Source organism: Amphiura filiformis, unplaced genomic scaffold (genome assembly GCF_039555335.1).
Source record: "Amphiura filiformis unplaced genomic scaffold, Afil_fr2py scaffold_170, whole genome shotgun sequence".
Lineage (NCBI taxonomy): Eukaryota > Metazoa > Echinodermata > Ophiuroidea > Amphilepidida > Amphiuridae > Amphiura > Amphiura filiformis.
The window spans coordinates 39,840-57,760 of record NW_027305634.1 but is presented as its reverse complement, the minus strand read 5'-3'; the positions used below and the strand labels follow the sequence as shown (position 1 = coordinate 57,760).

The window sequence follows — 17,921 nt, the reverse complement described above, 5'->3', positions numbered from 1 at the left end:
GCATCATGTGAGCGGGGTTTTGCTGCTACTGTTTATCATCTTCATTGCAAAATACAGCCATTTATGACATTTTCGGCCAAATAAAAGTTGCATTTTTCTACATCGGCTTTTTATACTTTAATTTGTGTTTGACAATTTTTTCCCTTTTAGTGAGTAATTTAATCAAAAAGGAGCACCTTTAATTTAATTAAATTTAAGCCTTTCCTGATTTAGGTGTCACACATCCAAAAACAGTTTTTATTGTTCAGTGAATAAATTCAAATGAATGCTGCAGCTTATTAATGTCTATCAATAATGAATAGGCCTTCCTTCATGTGAGATGGTTTCCAAGCCACGTTCTTCTTTGCTGTTGGTCAAGGGTGATGAAAGGGGTTTAGGGTTTAAGGCACTAGTTTTTTGCAGACAAATGTTCTTTCTTCCTCACAATCCCGGTCATTCCACTTATCGGTATTATCATCAACAATGACACAATCTTGATTATCCCCATAATCGTTTGGTGCATTATCTTTCCAGTGTCTGTAGTCCCCTTGAGTGCCATCACTCCACGTGTACCTACCTTCATTTGAGTTGCCGCGGTCATTCAATCCGATCCACACCTTCAGGAATGAAGCACACATTAGATCCAGTTACCAATAATAAGCACTTCTTAAAGTTATTTGGTCGCAACACAAAAAAAAAAAATGTTATGCATCATTGGTTTCGGTACAACATTAACTATTTTTATAAGCTAAATTATTTCTGATCTTACTATTATATACCCGACAAAATTCTATTAGCTAAATATACAGTAGAATTATGTGCTTGAAATCCGTATAATTGACAAATCTAATATATAACAAACCCCAAGATACAGGGTGGTCCAAAAACAACTTTGCCCAATTTCAAAGGTTAATATCTCAAAAGTCTGTTTCAAACTGTTGTTTGAGATCATCTCTCTAAGAGTATTTGGCGAAAACAAGAATGAAAAATAATTTAGATTACAAATGCTCCGCCAGTTTTCAATCAAGTATTTTTTTTTCAATCAAAGGGTCAAAATTAAGTTTGTTCACGCGTAAACCTATTGGCTGCTGCGTCACAACACTTATATTAAATGTTTTCTCCCCACCTACGTGATGGTGCACAGGCACGTTGGAATATTCTCATGGAATTATGGAACGAGACGTTAAATAATATAATCTATATTACGTGGCTTTTTAGAAGTGCTGTAAATAATTAAAAAACAGCTTAAAAAGATCTAACTTGTCCTAAAGTTGTTAAATTCACAAGAGCTTCTTCTATGTTTTAGGAATTTATGTTTTAACGTTTTATGTTTTTTGTTTGCTTATTTGTAAAATACTTATACTAAATCATGTTTTATGGCAAAATACAAGCATATGATAATGAAGGCATGATTAGCAAGTAATGGTGAAGTAAAATAAGACCACCAACAGTACTCACAAATTTTCTTCACCAATTTCATAAAAAAACACCATAAAATAAATTAGAAGAAAATAAAATGATTGATACATGCATGTAGGCTTAACGCAATAGGCTCATTGTTGGTAAATTTAATAATCACTGGGCTGCACATTCGGCGAGATTAAGAATCCATTCTTGCAACGACTCTCCTAAAATTAGTTTGCGATTTGCCTTTATTGATTCTCCTATGCATCCCTATTCCAAACGCAGTAAGTTAAGTTGATTCTCTTGATTCTTGCAATATCAGTTTATGAGAATCAATTTACTTTGAAATTGCACCACTGATTATACATAGGCTTACGTTTGGACAGACTTAATTTTGACCCTTTGACTTAAAACTAGTGCTACATAAGTAATTTACTTTCTTTTTCAGAAACTTAATATTTCAACAGAATAATCTTATAAAGATTTTCTTTTAGATTATATGCAGTAACAATTTGAAACATACTTTTCAACTGTGAATAAATCAACCTGTAATGTTTAGCTCAAATAACATTTTGGAAACTGAATGTGTTTTAAACCATGAACTAAAAAGTGTTTGAAATTGGATTGGTATCAACAAGTTAACTCTAAATACTTCTAATACAAAGGTTATGACGTTTTGCATATATCAATTGGAATCAGAAACGTGGGTAATCTGGAAATTAAAATCAAAAATGATTTGCTTGAATATGGTTTGATTCAAATCATTAATGGATCAAGCATACTGTATTAGCAAAATGGCTTGTAAGATATCACAAAATCTGGGTGTTTTAATAAGTTTAAGTTGGTATGTTAATCAATAGACTCTTAATGTATATATGTTATTATTCATATTTCTTGTGCATTTTTTTTAAATTCTAACACTTTTATAATTTTAAGTGTATTTGTGTGTATTTTATATCGTATTGAGGGGCCTGTGGAAATCAGTGCTTCAACTGATCAGGGTTTACCCTCATTAATGATGTCATTAATTAAATAAATGGAGAATCTTTGTTCTTAAATTGTCAAAGAATTACTTCATGATCAAATACGATAACAGTGAGATTAATTTATCAAAATAAAGCTGAGACTCTTAGAATTATATTTAAGGAGGGTACTATATTTACTTCTGATCAGAACGTTGATAGCAAAAATTGAAATATTAAAATATCTAATTTTAATTTTGTTCCAGCGAAAAGAAATTTTCACACGATAACTTTTACAAGAAATTGTTAATTGCTATTTCATCAAAATCCATTATTTCCAACATTTCATTTCTAAAGACACCCATGTTTTTCCTTTCAATTTGGAAAATGAAACTTACCTCAGCCTCTCCGATAAGCCTCTTGACAACCATGTTTTCTTCAGAGGAATGAATGCTAACAAGATGGGCTCCATACTGATTACGGCAGTACCTTCTGGCTTTTTGCCATGTTTTAGAAATGGCAACATAATTGTAGCAATTTCCGTGCCATTGATATTGACAAACACCTGCAATGAGAAAAAAATAAGGACAGCAAATATTATTTTGTTAGTAAAATGTGTAGCGCAGGTACGCCGCGTTGATTGGATATACATTCTATATTGAAGAACTATTTAACATACTACTAGCGAAATAGCTTGTGACGTGGTCCGGCAAGGCCCGCAGAGCGGGCATAGTATTTGTTCGCGGGCAACTCAACCCAAACCTCCACGTGGTGTCGGATGGGTAACGCAAACTTGGGCAATGGGGAACAGGCTTGGATGCGAGGAAGTCAAGCTACCGGAGGATCATGTAAAGTTATAACCACGTTCTAGCCCTTACTCGGCTGACTCAGCCTGGTGTGGCTTTACATTGAAATCACCGTATGAGTTTAAGAGAAGAAGCAAATACAACGTGGCAGCAAGCTGAAAGAAAATAACTAAGATGCAGTGAAGCGTATAACGTTTTGTGACTGAATGAAGATAGGCCTATTATACAGGTGCAATTTTACAAAGGAGTGAGTACTGTCGCAAATAACCATTTGAGTTGAAAGCGCCATACAAATCTACAAAAAACAAACAACAACACCAAAATTGATTTGGAAAAGCCAATATAATTGTGGCAATTTCCTCCCCATTCATGAGAACAACCGCCTGCAATGCGAAAAATGTTATTGCAACATATGAAGACTGGATGCAAATATCTGTGTACGATATTTGATTTAATAAAGTGCATTGTCATTTTTGTGTACGGGCTTCGACTAGTGATGGTGAGCTTTTAGTTTCGAACCCGAGTTGTGCTATCATCCTGTTTATGTAGGCAACGGTCGCGGGGGCTCGGTCACCAGTATTTTTCTAGGACCTGAGACCACATCAGACACACCAAATTGCATTCGAAATATTATGAGGAATGTCCTTCTGATATCAAACAATTTCAATTTTTTGAAATTTGCGATATAAATACAAATTTTATTGCAAATTATTCAAAATTGACATTTTTAATAAAATAGTACTGAAGTAAACTGAGAAGATTATAAATCTAATGTGTACGTATTTAAAAGTGTATGTAGGCGGGATCATAAGCCATCATATGAAAATTTGGACCTTTTGTATTCAAGATAACCATGAAGTTTCCCAGAAGACTAAAATGTTTTAGGTCTTTTGGGAAACTTCATGTATATCTTCAATACGACAGGTCATAATTTTCATATGATGGTCGGCTTTTCCTCTCAGCTACATACACTTTAAATTCGTATCATTACATTTATAAAATTTACGTCGAAGACTGTTAAATGTCAAAAATATCAATTTTTAATAATTTGCCACAAACTTTGTATTAGGCCTATAATGTCGCATTTTTATATCAGAAGGACATTCCTCGTATTCAGCATGTAATTTGGTATATCTGAGGTGCTCTCCCACAAAAAATACTGAGCAAAGTTGGGTTACAGAACCTATAACCTCTACCGCATTTGCCATTCATAGGTATATCGATATCGGTTCACATATTTATACGCTCGCTTTTTCTTGAAGGTGTGGTGCATCCCTTCACCAACAGCATACTGAGAGGCGTTAAACATATTAAATGTAAGGATCCAAATAAAACCGAAGACGTCTGGCCAGGCATATGACCACTGGCATAAACCTTAATCTGCTAACTTTAATGGGCTATTCTAGTTGAAATACATACACCCCCTATGGAAGATATGACCTTACTCTCCCACACAGGGGTATAGATTTCAAATGGAGCCACCAATTTAGTTTGAAATTTACACTCCCTGTATGGAAGAGTAAGATCGTGTCTTCCATTAAAGGGGTATATGGTTTTCAACTGGAATAGCCGAATGTTGAAATGTGAGAAATTTCATGATGTCAAATTATCCATTAACGTTTTGATTAAATTATACCAAGTGGATTATGATTTAAAAGACTTGAGTAGCTGCTAGGTAAACTTAAATTTAAATATTTTAATGATAATCTGGTATGTCAAATACCAAGCATGTTTTAGAATACAAATTTAAGGTTTACTTTTGCAAATAAAGTTCATTGCTGTAACACAGTCTATGTCATTCCACAAGTCGGAATTCTCCATGAAATGGGCACAATCTTCACCATCTCCAGCATTGTCTGGTTGGCTAGAACCCCAGTGTTTGTAACTCACTTTAGTGCCATCACTCCACTCAAATGTACCATTGGTGTGATCGCTCAATCCGATCCACGTCTGCAACAATAAAGCCCATCAAAAGATTTACTTACCAATAAACACTTCGTAAAGTTAGTAAATATCGCCTCAAAAATAAGCGCAGCAAAAGCACGATATTTAATGTATCTACATGAATAAGCTTTATTAAAGCATCAAAAATAAAAAATAAACGGAATTGAAATCAGTCAATGCATTGTGATGCAGTGTCAATTTTAGGATGCTCATAAATGGAATGCAAATCTGCCACAAATGGCTATAATCACAAAATTGGCACATTTCGAGAAGGTTTATTTGGACGCTTGCTCGAAAAAGAATAAGTTCAGCTAATTAATATGCAAAATTGATGCCAATAGAAAACCGTAGATGATATCAGGGTGCAGTTTTTTGCACACATATGTATACAAAGTTCTTTCAATTAATAACAAAAAATACACAAAAAATAATTATGTATTCATGACATTATTATGTAAATTAGGCATGAGTAATTTTGGGTTTTTTCAATATTTAATGAAAGTCCTTTCATTCATCATAGATTTATCAAGACACTGCAGTTAATAATTTTAAAAAGACAACGCCATGGATGCAGATCAACTTCATAACTTTGAATTGCAAGTACTTGGAATGCTAGTAAATTTGAATGTTTGGCACAACTAACCGGGTGTGAAATATTGGCATTTATTGGTAAATACACCACCAATGACATACTAGGAAATACTCAACATTTTCAAGTTGAAAGCTGGATTGAAAAATGTGTGCGAAATAGGTATACATTTAAAAGGGCATTTCGTGATCCACAGCCTCACCCCCACCCCACTTTTCTCAAAAAAAGTTGAGATTTGTATACCACTGGAAACCTCTGGCTACATAATGTTTATTTACAAAATATTTCTTGCAGATTAATTCGTTTTGCAAAGATATCGTGAAATTTGAATTTCGTTCTGGTATACCAGAGCATATACCTATGGAGCATTGTAATACACATAATCATGCATAACTCGCAAACGCAAAATCGGAATCAACTGAAATATTTGGAACAAGCTTTTTTCGTGGATATGTACTGAAAAATGTCACAAAAAGAGGATGCTAGGATCACAAAATACTCCTTTAATTCATACCTGTAACAAACTGCTCAATTGAAATCACATCATCCGAGTTATACAACAATCTATATTCAGACAACCTTAAGAATGTTTGCTGCTTAAGGGATTTCACATATCAATTCATAACTCCATATCTCTGTTCTTTACCTCTTCTGTGTTTTACCATTATTTTTACCATTTACCAATGTTTGGTAAATTACAGTTAAAATCCATTAAAACATGGTATTTTATCTGAGATATTTATTCGCAATGTATAGTTTATTGGTAGTTACACTGATCACATTATAATCAAAAAGACTGATTACTCAAACCAATCTTTATTTTCTGAATGTGTTGATTATATTGTTACTACTGTAGTATAAACTGTCCAGTTGCTATACCAAAAATGTGTAAAACCAAAGCCACTATCTACCCTCAATTACTGGTATTTACCCCCCCCATCACCACCACCACCACCATCACCACCAGTGTCACTCCCAACATCAATTAGTGATGGTAGTAGCCTTCTGCACTGTTTATACCCAGCTTGGTTCCTGTCTGGCCAGATAATTGCTCATTATTATCGTTGAATTAGTGATCACACTTGTTGACAGCTTATCAGCAGCCTGGATCAGCGGTGCAATTATATATATAAATAATTTACATGCAATTTCCTTTGCAGAGTGAAAATTTCACTCGAATGGAGAAAAATATGTGTTTTTCACTCTTGGTAAATTGAAATGTCAATCTTTTCGATTGACCCGAAGAGTCACTCCGAGGAGGATTGACTTTTTCACTCTTTGGAATTTAGAGAGTACGATTATGTTTAATGTAGGAGGAAATAGCTGTTAATTAATGGCGCACATCAACATACGTGGTGCTGAATTTTGCACCATTGACATTACCCACAACATCACATTATCATGGCACTTACGAGGGCTTTGTTAAATTGAACCTTTATTTTCCCTTCAATTTGAAGTATGTAACTTACCCTAGCTGCTCCAATAAACCCTTTGACAAAGTTGTTTTCTTCAGCGGAACGAATGCTCACCAGATGAGCTCCATACTCAGATTTGCAGTGCGATTCAGCATCTTGCCATGATGCACAAATTTGGCAATTAACAACATGATTGTAACAATTTCCATTCCATTCATGAGAACAAACGCCTATATAATTATAATGTGAAAAAAGTACACATAATTATAACATACGAAATATCTATAGGTTACATACCACTAATAGGCCTCGGCGATACATGGAAATAAGACGAGTAACTATTTGTTTGCATGGCATCTGAAAAGACTGCATTAAAATCGCTGAAATTGATCAAGTTATATAGCCAAAAAAGTTCAGTTCGGCAGAGGTGTGCCTCGAGCTCACATCGCGTATAAAATTAGTCAACACATAGTTGTACCTTCATTATAACTTCCCTTCGTATGTTCATTATCCTTGACTGTCTTTAACATATTGTGAAATGGACAAATTTTGTGCATATTCAACGATGTATCTACGTTGATTTCGCATGTGCAAAATCTTCAAAACTGGCTAAATACGTGACCTCGCTTCGATGCAGGAGAGTCGTTTTTAATAGATCGACGTCCGTCCGATACCAAAGTTTGGAAATCACAATCTGTCTATTTATCAAACACCCAAACTCCCGTTTTGTGCACAATAAGGTCGAGAAAAACTCTTTAAAAGTGCAACCCTAAATATTGCACTGTGTGTATCACTGTCAATAGACTTGCGGAGTTAATTGCCAAAGCTGACCAAGGAAATATAAAGTAAAATATTTTAAGGCTTACTTTTGCAAACAAATTTCATTTCTGCAGCACAGTCCTTGTCATTCCACGTGTTTGAACTATCCACGTTGAAATGGACGCAAGCTTCATTACCACTAGCCTTGTTTGGTTCGTTAGTATTCCAGTTGGTGTAGTCCACGTGAGTGCCATCACTCCACTCGCAACAGGGCATGGTCCTTCACACAGGCGAAGACAAGGGTCTAAATGTACCCTCGACACAGAGTCACGAATACACTGGTATTCTTTTTGAATCTCCAAATCAGTCAAAGTTTCTTGCTGTTCATTTATATACTGTTCATGCTGGTGATATGTCTGACCGACGTCACCTTGAGTTTCAGCTTGAGTAAGCTTACCGAATTCACTTGATGTCGTCTGCTCACTGACACCGTCGTTTTTACTCTATTGTTGATCAGTAACTTGCTTATTGGCCACACTTTTTGTCTCTAAATTAGCTAACCGCTTTTGTATGTCTTCGAGAATATTTTTCAAGTCCAAAGACTCGTCCTGATCTGACATATTAGGCGATTTTTACAGCCAGAGCCGGGCCAAGTGGCGATTTTGCGCAGGGAAAACCTAATTAAGTTTTCCAAGACGGAAGGTAGATATCGTGTCAAAGGTCAAGACACGACATCTAGCCCCAGAGGGCACTGGTTACTCTATCGTAATTATTGTGACAAGTTTGACATTAGCAACAATGAGTTGTACTATTATTTACTATAACAATGCTGCATAACAATATGCAGACTATTGTTCTCATTTGGGAAACAAAGCGCACACAGTATTGTTCACTAGCGTTTGCTTTGTAATATTTCATCCAACTGATAGCTATAGCATTGCAATATCGCACAGGGAAATCAGATACATGATTTTGTGGACTTAACACGGTTTATATGCTAGTCTCAGATTGATCACGCTGAAATTCTAAGCTCAAATTTTTTTTTTTTTTTTTTTAGCCCAAATATTTCTCATGATATTGATATACATATGAATTGTAATATCACAATTTACTAATATATAAAAAAAGAAGCGGCTGATTTTATCCATATGTTTAAAAACCATTTTGTAATACTTAATACAGAGGTTTTTCAGTGAACAACAATAGTATACGTTCTGTTCATTGAGAATGTTTATAGTCCCTTCTCGCAAAGCAGGCACAGTCATTTCATGACGTCAACTTTTTTCTAGGTCAAATCTGTCTCGTTCGAAGGAACTCATCGCTTACGTTGGTTTTTGCGGAATAATCAATTTTAAACGTCATATTTTCTCAAAAAAGAGTCATTTTCATTGTCCTCATAATATTTCCTTTGCCAATGATATGATGTTGTTCGAGCAATATACCTGACCTTTAAGGTCCTTGCCTACATAAACAAGATGACGGTACCACATGGGCTCGAACCCGCGACCTGTTGGTAACGTCGGAAGATCGTAACGCCGAGCCAATGTGCTCTCTTTAAATTCATTCTGCAAATTCATTCATAAATACAAACCCGAACGATGCGTCGTACAAAACATTTAACAAAATTTCTCACTATACGTTTTTCACGTTGTAGGTGTCTGATGCTGAAATGTACTGCAGCAGTCAGTATGGAGCTCAACTTGCGAGCATTCATTCCTCTGAAGAAACCATTGTTATCAAGGAACTTACTGGAGAGGTTGGGGTACGTGACATTCGTTTAAAGGAGAAAACACGGGGTGTCTTTAGAAATCTAATCCTGGTTAAAACCTGACCACATACATATTATGTAATAACTACATTAGTATTTTAATGAAATACCAATTAGCAATTTCCATAAAAAATATCTAAATTTTAAATGCTCCAATTTTAGAGTAACTCATCATTGGACTAACAGTATCGATCCAAATGACGCTGATATATTCACTTCTTCGGGATATGGAACTTTACTACAGATCATATAACTTTTCCTGGTATCTTATACCATTAACAGTATGGTAAGATCAGAAACCAAACTACATTTAAGTCTCAGAGACCATTATTTCTTTTTCACGATATATATATATACATTTTACTTTAATACAGATTAGTTAACAAGTAAAGTTTGTTGAAAACGTTATGAATTGTGACAACTTACTGCAGTGTTTATAGGTAATTGAATCCATTCTTGGGCATTATTGTTTACAGGCGTGGATCGGATTGAGTGACCATACCACTGAAGGTACATTCGAGTCACCTCGATGCGTCTTGTTGTTATTTACCGACCACCAGAAAACAGCGAAAATCAACTTACTTTCCGCATGTTTCTTGATGAATTCTCCACCCTTCTTGAGTCGTTGGTTGTAATTCAAAATCTCCTGATCATTGGTGATCTTAACGTCCACGTTGACGATACAGATGATCGCGAAGCTGCCTTGTTTTCCAATCTACTCGAACTATCAGGTCTTCAACAACATATCACTGGACCTACCCATGAGAAAGGACATACGTTGGATCTAATCATATCAAGAAAGGATGACGATCTCTGATGTCCCCCTCAACGCACCATGATTTGCCATCGGATCACTCAGCAATAAAATGCTTTGTCAACATGTTACGACCAGCGCCAAGTGTTAAACGTGTTGAAACCCGAAGAATTCGCAGTATCGATACTGAAACATTCACCAAAGACATACACGAGTCAGTTTTGTTAACTTCTCCGTCAGGTGAACTAGAAGATCTTGCACATCAGTTTTCAACAACTCTGTCAGATATTTTGGATACACATGCCCCGTTACTTCAGCGTTCTGTAATACTCAGACCTCATGCTCCATGGTACACGGACACTCTCCGTGCTGCTAAACAAGAGAAACGTCGTCTTGAGCGAAAGTGGCTGAAATCGAAACTGGTTGTTGATAAAGAACAGTTTAAGCAACAATGTGTTCAGTACAAAGACCTTCTGAATAAAGCGAAGAATGAATTTCATCGTTCTCAGATAACTGACTCAGAGCCTAAAGATCTGTTCAGAGTCGTCGACAAGCTATCTAGTCCTAAGCCCGAAGAAACCTTGCCGTCATATGATTGTCCTAAGGCACTTGCTGACAGCTTCGCACAGGTCTTCGTTGACAAGATGAAAAAACTTCGTGATAGCTTAGACAATGATGTTGACCTCCCAATTTCGAGTGAAATCCCGGAAATCTGCTCTCATTCATTCTCCGAGTTCTTGACTGTTTCAGAGGAAGATGTGCTAAAGATCTTAATGTCTACTTCAATTACATCATGTCGCCTAGATCCCCTTCCAGCTTCGCTTTTAAAGTTGTGCTTACATGACCTGCTGTCGACCATTACTACCATCGTAAATGAATCTCTTTCCACTGGCGTCGTACCCTCGTCCCTTAAGCATGCTTGCATCCGTCCGCTGCTAAAAAACCTGGCCTGGACAGAGACGTGTACGCCAACTATCGTCCAATCTCCAATTTGCCATATTTAGGCAAAGTTATTGAGAGAGTCGCCGTTCTGCGGCTACAATCTTATCTTACGGACAACCACTTACATTCCCGCATTCAATCCGCTTACAGACGTCATCATAGTACGGAAACTGCTTTATTACATGTCCAGAATGACATCTTAAGTGCTCTTGATCAGCGCCAAAAGGCTTTTCTAGTCCTCTTGGATTTCTCGGCGGCATTTGATACAATTGATCATGGTCTCCTGTTTCGCCGCCTTGCCACACGCTATGGAATACAAGATACTGCCTTAAGCTGGATCCAGTCGTACATGAGTGGACGTACTCAGTCTGTTAGCATCAAAATGTTCTCTCTGATGCACTGCCATTAACCTACGGTGTCCCCAGGGATCGGTTGCTGGACCGCTGTTATTTACACTCTATAGTGCGCCCCTTCATGACCTCATACAATCGCATGGTGTCAGTAGCATAGTATACGCAGATGACACTCAGCTATACTTGACATTCAATCCTGAAGATCGAGAGCCCGCAATAAAGAAGATTGAAACCTGCATTGCTGATATACGATTTTGGTGTTCAACCAATAAGTTGGTTCTAAATGATAAAAAGACTGAGTTTATCCATTTCTCCTCTCAGTTCAGCAAGTCACCTAATTCCCAATTATCCATCGGTGAAACCGTGATTCAATCTTCACCACGAGCTCGTAATCTCGGAGCTGTTATGGATTCTTCACTTCGTATGACAAGTCACGTGGATAATCTTTGTAGATCTGCTATGTGTGCCATCAGAAAAATCGGTCAGATACGACAATATCTGGATAACAACACGACTTGCAGACTAGTACATGCTTTCGTGACATCGCGGCTGGACTCCGTCAATTCCCTCTTGTATGGCTTGTCTCAATCTGAAATCGCGAAGATCCAACGTGTTCAAAACACCGCCGCTCGTCTTGTTTTGTGTGCATCTCGCCGTGAGCACCTCTGATCTGTCAACTGCATTGGTTACCTGTTGAATACAGGTCTATGTTTAAGATCCTGTTGCTCACATACAAAGCCATGAATGAAATGGCGCCTGCGTTTATTTGTGATCTTGTTAATCTGTATGTCTCCAACTCACTCGCTCTAACACGAAGTTCTACGGTGATAGATCCTTTGTAGTCGCTGCAGCAACTCTGTGGAATCGCCTGCCCGCAGATGTCCGTCAAGCTACATCTCTGCCAATGTTCAAGTCAAGATTAAAGACACATCTTTTTCGCCAATGTTTTCATGCTTGATATATTTTTTGCTTTTCGCTAATTTATAATTGGAGCTCTTTCATGCATTATTTAGTGTGTCACACCAGGGTGAAGTGCTAGTAACCTCTCCCCTGGTGGTTTTTGTCTATGATTTCGTCATCTGTTGCTCACAGTTTTGCGTGGATTAACCATCATCACAACACTTGGGTGACGTGCTAGTAACCTCTCCCCTTGTGTCACTTATCGTTTTTGCATACAGTATATCATTCCATCTGCTTCTGTTTAATTTTTTGCAATATTATTCTGAATTAACTAGAGTGAAGTGCTCTTAACCTCTCCTCTAGTTAATAACGTCAATGTTCTGCATCATGTTAGCACCATCTTTTTCTATGCTTCGTGTAACTCCGTGTTACTCGCGAATTTCTCATCATTTGGATTGTATTTTGATATTATTGTATTATGAATTATTATGCAATTGTTGTTATTAATTATGTTTAAAAAAGTGTGCAATATGTTTTGCATAATATTTTGTCTACACCTCGTATAAGTTATTTTTCTTGGTTGCTCTCGTGGTGTGACTTGCTCCTTTCATTTAAGCATTATACCTGGTGTATATATGTTTGCTTCGCTCGCTACTGTGGTATTGTTTTTTTGATATTTTGATATTATTGTATTATTAATTATTATGCAATTCTTGTTATCAATTATGTTTAAAAAAACACGTGCAATTTGTTTTGCATAATATTTTGTCTACACCTCGTATAAGTTCATTTTCTTGGTTGCTCTCGTGGTGTGTCTTGCTCCTTTCATTTAAGCATTATACCTGGTGTAGATATGTTTGCTTCGCTCGCTACTGTGGTATTGTTTGTTGATATTTTGATATTATTGTATTATTGATTATTATGCAATTTTTGTTATCAATTATGTTTAAAAAAATGTGCAATTTGTTTTGCATAATATTTTGTCTACACCTCGTATAAGTTATTTTTCTTGGTTGCTCTCGTGGTGTGTCTTGCTCCTTTCATTTAAGCATTATACCTGGTGTAGATATGTTTGCTTCGCTCGCTACTGTGGTATTGTTTGTTGATATTTTGATATTATTGTATTATTGATTATTATGCAATTTTTGTTATCAATTATGTTTAAAAAAATGTGCAATATGTTTCGCATAATATTTTGTCTACATCTCGCGCTCGTATAAGTTATTTTCTTGGTTGTTCTCGTCATTGCTCTTTTCATTTGAGTATTATACCTGGTGTAAAAATGTTTGCTTCGCCACTTTGGTATTGTTTGCGTTAAAAGTATCCTCATTTGTTTTGAATTTTTCATATTCAATTTGATACTGTGTTTTGCCATTTTTAATATTACATTGAATTGATCATGTGTTTTATTGTTTCGCTGTATACTTCATTTTCATTTTTGTTTTCTACTCACGTGTTATCTATGTAGTGTACAGCTTGGCTTTTTTAAAATTGGTGTTTTATGATTCTAATTTCATCTTCTGTTTGATATTTGTTTATTCAATTGTTGTCTGGTTAAACTTATTTTGCTTTATTTCTGATGCCGTCACTTTGAACATTTCACTTAGTTGTTTCTTTGCTCATTTTGCATGCATTTTTTCCGTGCAATACCTTTTTGTGCACATTCTTAATGATGTATATTTATATTTTAATGGGTATTTTGTTTTTAAGTCACCTTGGTCTGGGGCGGACATTTTAAAAATGAATTTAGAAGAGCAGCAACGACATCACTTGCATTACATTCCAGATGTTAAATCTACATCATATGCAAAATTTGAGGAAATTCGCACGAGTCCATTTTATTTTAGGGCCATTCGTCTATAACTGGTCTTTACATGTAGCCCTATGGAGAGAGTGCCCGTTGAGGGCGCTATAACCCCAATTTTAGGAACAAAAATGTGATTTAAAAAAAACGGACTCGTGCAAATTTTCTAAAATTTTTAGAATATGTAGTATAAACATGTAGAAATATAATCAAGTAGTTGCCCTACCTGCTCTTCTCCGAAAAAATAAAAAGTCCTATACCTCAATGATAATGAAACCTAGGTGAAGTACACATGTTTTAATTGTAAAGCGCCTTGTGGTCTTTGATGTAATGCGCTATATAAGAATAAATTATTATTATTATATTCAAAAACAATAATAATGTTTCACCGTTGTTCATCACCGATTAACAACTCGCGTCCGACGCGTCTGCGTGATTTACTTCGCTCGGGCAGCTAAAACTGCCCTCGCGAAGAAAACCACTCAGATGACGCGGACGCATCGTTGTTAATCGGTGATGAACAACGGTGAAACATGATTGAATCCCTAATTGAAAAGTCAAAATTACACATGCCTAATTTACATAATTACAACATGAATACATTATTAGTTGCAATTAGCTAATTTGCATAATTAATTACTTTTTATATATTTTTTGTTTTCAAATGAAAGAACTTTGTATACATTTGTGCGCAAAAAATCTCGCGCCTTTATATCATGGTTTTCTATTGTCATCAGTTTTACATATTTAATTAGCTGAGCTTTTTCAGCTTTAATTTGTCTGTAGATTGGCCTAAATTGCAAAAACAGTGTATTTGTTTGTTTTATTAAAAATATTCAATGGGAGATTTTTAAATTTAGTTTTCTTTAATGAAATCAGGAAAGATATGCATTTAATCTGTAATAGCCTTCAAAATCTCGAAATTTGCCAATTTTGTCATTGTAGCCATTTGTGGCAGGTATTCATCCTATTTACAAGCATCTTAAAATTGACACTACATCACAATTCATTGTCCGATTTCTGTTGGTTTTTTTTTCTTCTTTTTTAAAATTATTTTTTAAGCTTTCATAAAGACCATTCATGTATACACATTAAATAACGTGTTCCTGCAGCACCTTTATTAGGGTGATATGCCTAATACTATTCAATACAAACTGGTACTGACCATTTTGGCCCCATTTTATTTCGTCAGTTCGGGTCCGATAAGTCGAAAAATATCAAGAACCCCAGGTTTTATGATCCAGTTTGCCTATGTTTATGGCGTTCCTTTAATTTAAGCCCTCTTTTAGAGTTGAGTATTCCAGATCGTGCAACTCCCAGTAAGTCAAGGGTGTGAACACTAATAGAAATACTAAAAGCAGTGACTTACCATCGCAGTGCATACCTGTCCACCCACTTGGACATTGGCATATATAACTGTTGGCTTGGTCGGCACAGGAGCCTCCATTTTGACAAGGGGAGCTGTTGCATTCATCAATGTCTACTGGAAATGCATAAAAATGAAGAAAAATACTGATTATTTACTGCACGATCTTCCAGAATGCTTCAACACACTTATAGTTACACATGCCATGCACGCTCGACCCTAAAGTGCATTCATCTATCTACTTCGCTTACCTACATCGCAATTCATTCCCTGCCATCCCGATTCACAATTACAAGAATCATGCACGTGTATCTGCTATCACACCAATATTGCAGTTACAAAATAGAGTTGACTTTCCAATTCGCTGCTAATCAATGATAAGTACCCTATTGTTAATAACGGCCAAACATAATAAAAGCCCTATTGTTGAAGAGGTAATAGAATAAGAAGTGTCTCAATGTCTTTATAGAATTGATGAACGATATACCACAATGGTTGCAATGAGATAATTTAGATGAGGATTCCCAAACAGTGTGTGAGGGTCTGGTCACTGTAAATGAATATAAGGAAGCTTAGTGTTAATGCCTAATAATAAGACTCCTGGCACAGATGATTTCCCCACTGAATTTTAAAAGTTCTTTTTAACGATATTGTTCACTTTCTTATCAATAGTTATAATTATTCTTTTGACAATATAAACCTTTCAATTGATCAACGTAGGGAAATAATTTCAAATGGTCCCGAAAAAAGACAAAGATCCTACCTACTTGAAAAATTGGAGAACATTTTATTACTCAATACTGATTATAAAATTATTACAAAATGTAGTGCCCTTTGTTTAAAAAAGGTGTTGCCCAATATTATTCATAATGACCAAACAGATTTCCTGAAAGGGCGTTACATCTGTGAAAACATCAGGCTTGCCCTTGATGTTATTAATATTATGTAAATGAAAACAATCTTTTGGCATTATGTTTTTAAATGATATTGAAAAAAGCATTCAACAAACTTGATTGGGCCTTTGTGATTAAGGCATTAAAATTGTTTACTTTTGGCGATAATTTGATTAATTGGGTGAAAGTTTTTTATACAGATATCACCTCATGTGTTATGAACAATGGACATGCTTCTGATTTTTTTGTTCACGGATTGAACATTTCCCCCACTTGAACCCATATCTCATAATGCACAGTTTATTCCTTACATACACTGTGTGTTAAATATCTATTGTAGCCCATCAACCCTGTGGTTAAGAGGCTAGGAAATAATTCCTAATGTCTCACACCCAGGTTTGTATTACTTTATCTAATTCTGCCCCACATGACAAGGACTTTTAGCACATCTTATCTTGTATTGAGACAATGGCAGCCAGGACTATTTTTTTGCCTTTTTTCTAAGCATGTTTATTATTGGATTGAGCCATCACATGATTATATATAATAGACTTTACTGATTGGTGGGTAAGGTCAATGCTATTGTTTATTTTGTACCCAGTAATGTTTGCTTATCTTAATTGGATCCTAATAATTATTGGCCAAGGTTGTTATCTGCATGGTATGATAGTGTAATTGATTTGAACGTTTGTATTTCAATGAGTTTCTTGCTGGATGGAGAGTTATATAAGCCAGAGTCAGGATGTAGGTATCATTATGCCTAAAATCACCAATTTATTGTAAAAAGTGCAGAGTATAGGTTAGATATGAAAATGGAAAGTTAGAACAAATTACTATACACCTGATCCGTGAACTGTGTCTTTTTGAAAGACTCTTCTTGTTAAATTGTTTTGTGGATTGTGAAGGTTTTGAAGGTTGTCCATTCAGTCCGCTGCCTTTTATAATTAGTAGTGAGATTTTGAATTTGGCCATCAGAAATGATAATATAGAGCTAAAGATATCATGGTTGAGAATACTGAAATTATTATTAGTGCTTATGCGGATATGCGGATGATACCACTATTTACTTAAATGATGTTGGCTCCTTTCACAGAGTTGTTCACATTCTGGAGACTTTCCTAATTTAATGTGGCTTGAAGGTTACCCCAGATAAATCGGAGTTGCTCCCTTTAGGTTTGTATAAGGATAATCCTCCTGATCTAACCAATGACGATTTACATTTTACTACCAATCCCGTTCGTCTATTGGGTGTATTTTTTAGTTCTGATCTGAGCAATATTTTT

General features: G+C 35.8%; 1 protein-coding gene across 1 annotated transcript; it reads right to left on the bottom strand.

Moving 5' to 3' along the window:
* Positions 1-380: 380 nt before the first annotated feature.
* LOC140145202 (macrophage mannose receptor 1-like) lies at positions 381-8,134 on the bottom strand. Its single transcript, XM_072166974.1, has 5 exons — positions 7,966-8,134; positions 7,154-7,329; positions 4,909-5,101; positions 2,744-2,910; positions 381-596 (listed from the first exon to the last, which is right to left on the bottom strand). Exons 1-5 carry the CDS (start codon positions 8,132-8,134, stop codon positions 381-383), a joined length of 921 nt encoding a protein of 306 aa, XP_072023075.1.
* Between the last annotated feature and the right edge of the window lie 9,787 nt (positions 8,135-17,921).

Coding starts and splice junctions, on each gene's coding strand:
- LOC140145202 (XM_072166974.1), bottom strand. CDS start 8,134: ATGCCCTGTTGCGAGTGGAGTGATGGCACTCACGTGGACTACACCAAC. Junction 2,911..4,908: donor AATGAACTTTATTTGCAAAA/GTAAACCTTAAA, acceptor TTCTCATTGCAG/GTGTTTGTCAATATCAATGG. Junction 597..2,743: donor GGCTTATCGGAGAGGCTGAG/GTAAGTTTCATT, acceptor TCATTCCTGAAG/GTGTGGATCGGATTGAATGA.